Source organism: Bison bison, unplaced genomic scaffold, assembly GCF_000754665.1.
Source record: "Bison bison bison isolate TAMUID 2011002044 unplaced genomic scaffold, Bison_UMD1.0 scf7180017864223, whole genome shotgun sequence".
NCBI classification, from domain to species: domain Eukaryota; kingdom Metazoa; phylum Chordata; class Mammalia; order Artiodactyla; family Bovidae; genus Bison; species Bison bison.
Window position 1 is genome coordinate 458,144 of NW_011494795.1, and position 1,428 is coordinate 459,571.

The window sequence follows — 1,428 nt, forward strand, 5'->3', positions numbered from 1 at the left end:
GTAGCATGTGACCTGCTCCAGCGGCCGGGGTCCTCGGCTGCCTGCGCTGCTGTTTTGACTCTGCATGACCCCGATGACCTGCGGAGTTCTCTGCTGGTTGGGAGAAGAGTTCTGACTCGTTAACTGGATCAAGGAGGACGACCTTTGTAATGGCGGATTGTTACTTTGCTGGAAAGAGTTACACAACACGGTTTTACTGCGGAAAACACGTGCAGGCAGACTACCGATGGGGAGAGGAAAAAAGAGGGCGGGCCTTCTCCCGCACGACCGTGGCCGTGGCCAGCGAAGAAGGGCTTTCGCGGCGGCCCCGCTCAGGAGAGCAGGCGGGAGAGAAACGCCTGGCGACGATGGCAGGAGCCGCTGCCCGAAAACACCATGCAGACACACAGAAACGAAAAATAAAAGTGGAAACAAAACACCAGAGAGACAGGTGGCCTCCGGGGCGGCGGGGCGAGGGCATGAGCAGGCCTTACTTTTGTTTGTGAGGTTCTAGCTTCAGGTCAGGATGAACGCTTGGTTCAGCCAGCTGTTTAGAGCCTACACGGCGGGCAACAGTCACAGAAAAGAGTCGGAGGCTGACACGCTGACCTGCGGTCTAGGGGCTGAGAGGGCCCTCCGCTAGGGAGCAAGGGGGACGGGGCGCCTCGGCAGGGCCTGGACAGCATGGCCACTGCCCAACCCGGTGGGACCCTGCCTCTGGGCCCATCATCGCAGGAGCCCTGAGCTGGGAACTGGGAACGCCCAGCTCTGCTAGTTTATCCCACACCCGCGGGAGGGTGGGGGTCAGGGTGGTGAGGGTGGCCGCATCCCCTCCCAGCTGCTCGACCTCCAGCACAGATGGAGGACCAGGCTGGGCCTGGACAGCGGGCTGAGAGTCCAACCAGGTGAGAGGTGAGGCTTCACAACCAGCGGGCAGCTCATCAGCCTGCTGAGACCCTGCCGGGGACACCCGCCCGGCCTTCCTCTGGGACCCGCCCACCGTCCGTAACCAAACCCAAAGCGCCCTTGGTTTGGGGGGCACTGCCACAGAGTCCCATGCGTTCAGGGCAGTTCCCTCTCCTTTGCTTGAGGGGAATGGCCCGCTGCGGGGTGGGAGTGGGGCCCCCTCACCTAGGAGACTGGAGCCATCTGGTCCCTCAGCCTCTGTGCCCAGCATCCCTTCCCACGGTCGGGCCCGGCCAGAGAACCAGGCGGCCTCGCTTCTGCTCCCAGGTCTGCTCCCGCCCTGCCGGGCCCCTCAGGCGAGTCCCGTTGTGGAGGGAAGGGCCTGCAGCCAGCGCAGCAGACATGGGGCGCCCAGGACGCTCCCAGGCCCGCAGGCGAGACGGGCAGAGGAGCCCAGCAGGCGTCTGGCTGCAGCAGGCCGCCCTCCACCACGAGAAGGTGCCGGCCGCTCTGTCCCCCTTGGAGCTTCTGCTGGAACGCAGG

General features: G+C 64.4%; 1 protein-coding gene across 3 annotated transcripts in view; it reads right to left on the reverse strand.

Moving 5' to 3' along the window:
• CPSF4 (cleavage and polyadenylation specific factor 4, 30kDa) overlaps positions 1 to 1,428 on the reverse strand; it is a 12,355-nt gene that overhangs the window by 3,608 nt on the left and 7,319 nt on the right. Inside the window, exon 7 of one of the 3 annotated variants that reach the window (XM_010845726.1) lies at positions 2 to 90. In XM_010845726.1, coding sequence (XP_010844028.1) covers positions 2 to 90 — 89 coding nt within the window. Of the gene's footprint in view, position 1; positions 169 to 1,428 lie in introns of all 3 variants that reach the window. The other 2 variants (XM_010845725.1, XM_010845724.1) reach the window with 2 other exon arrangements.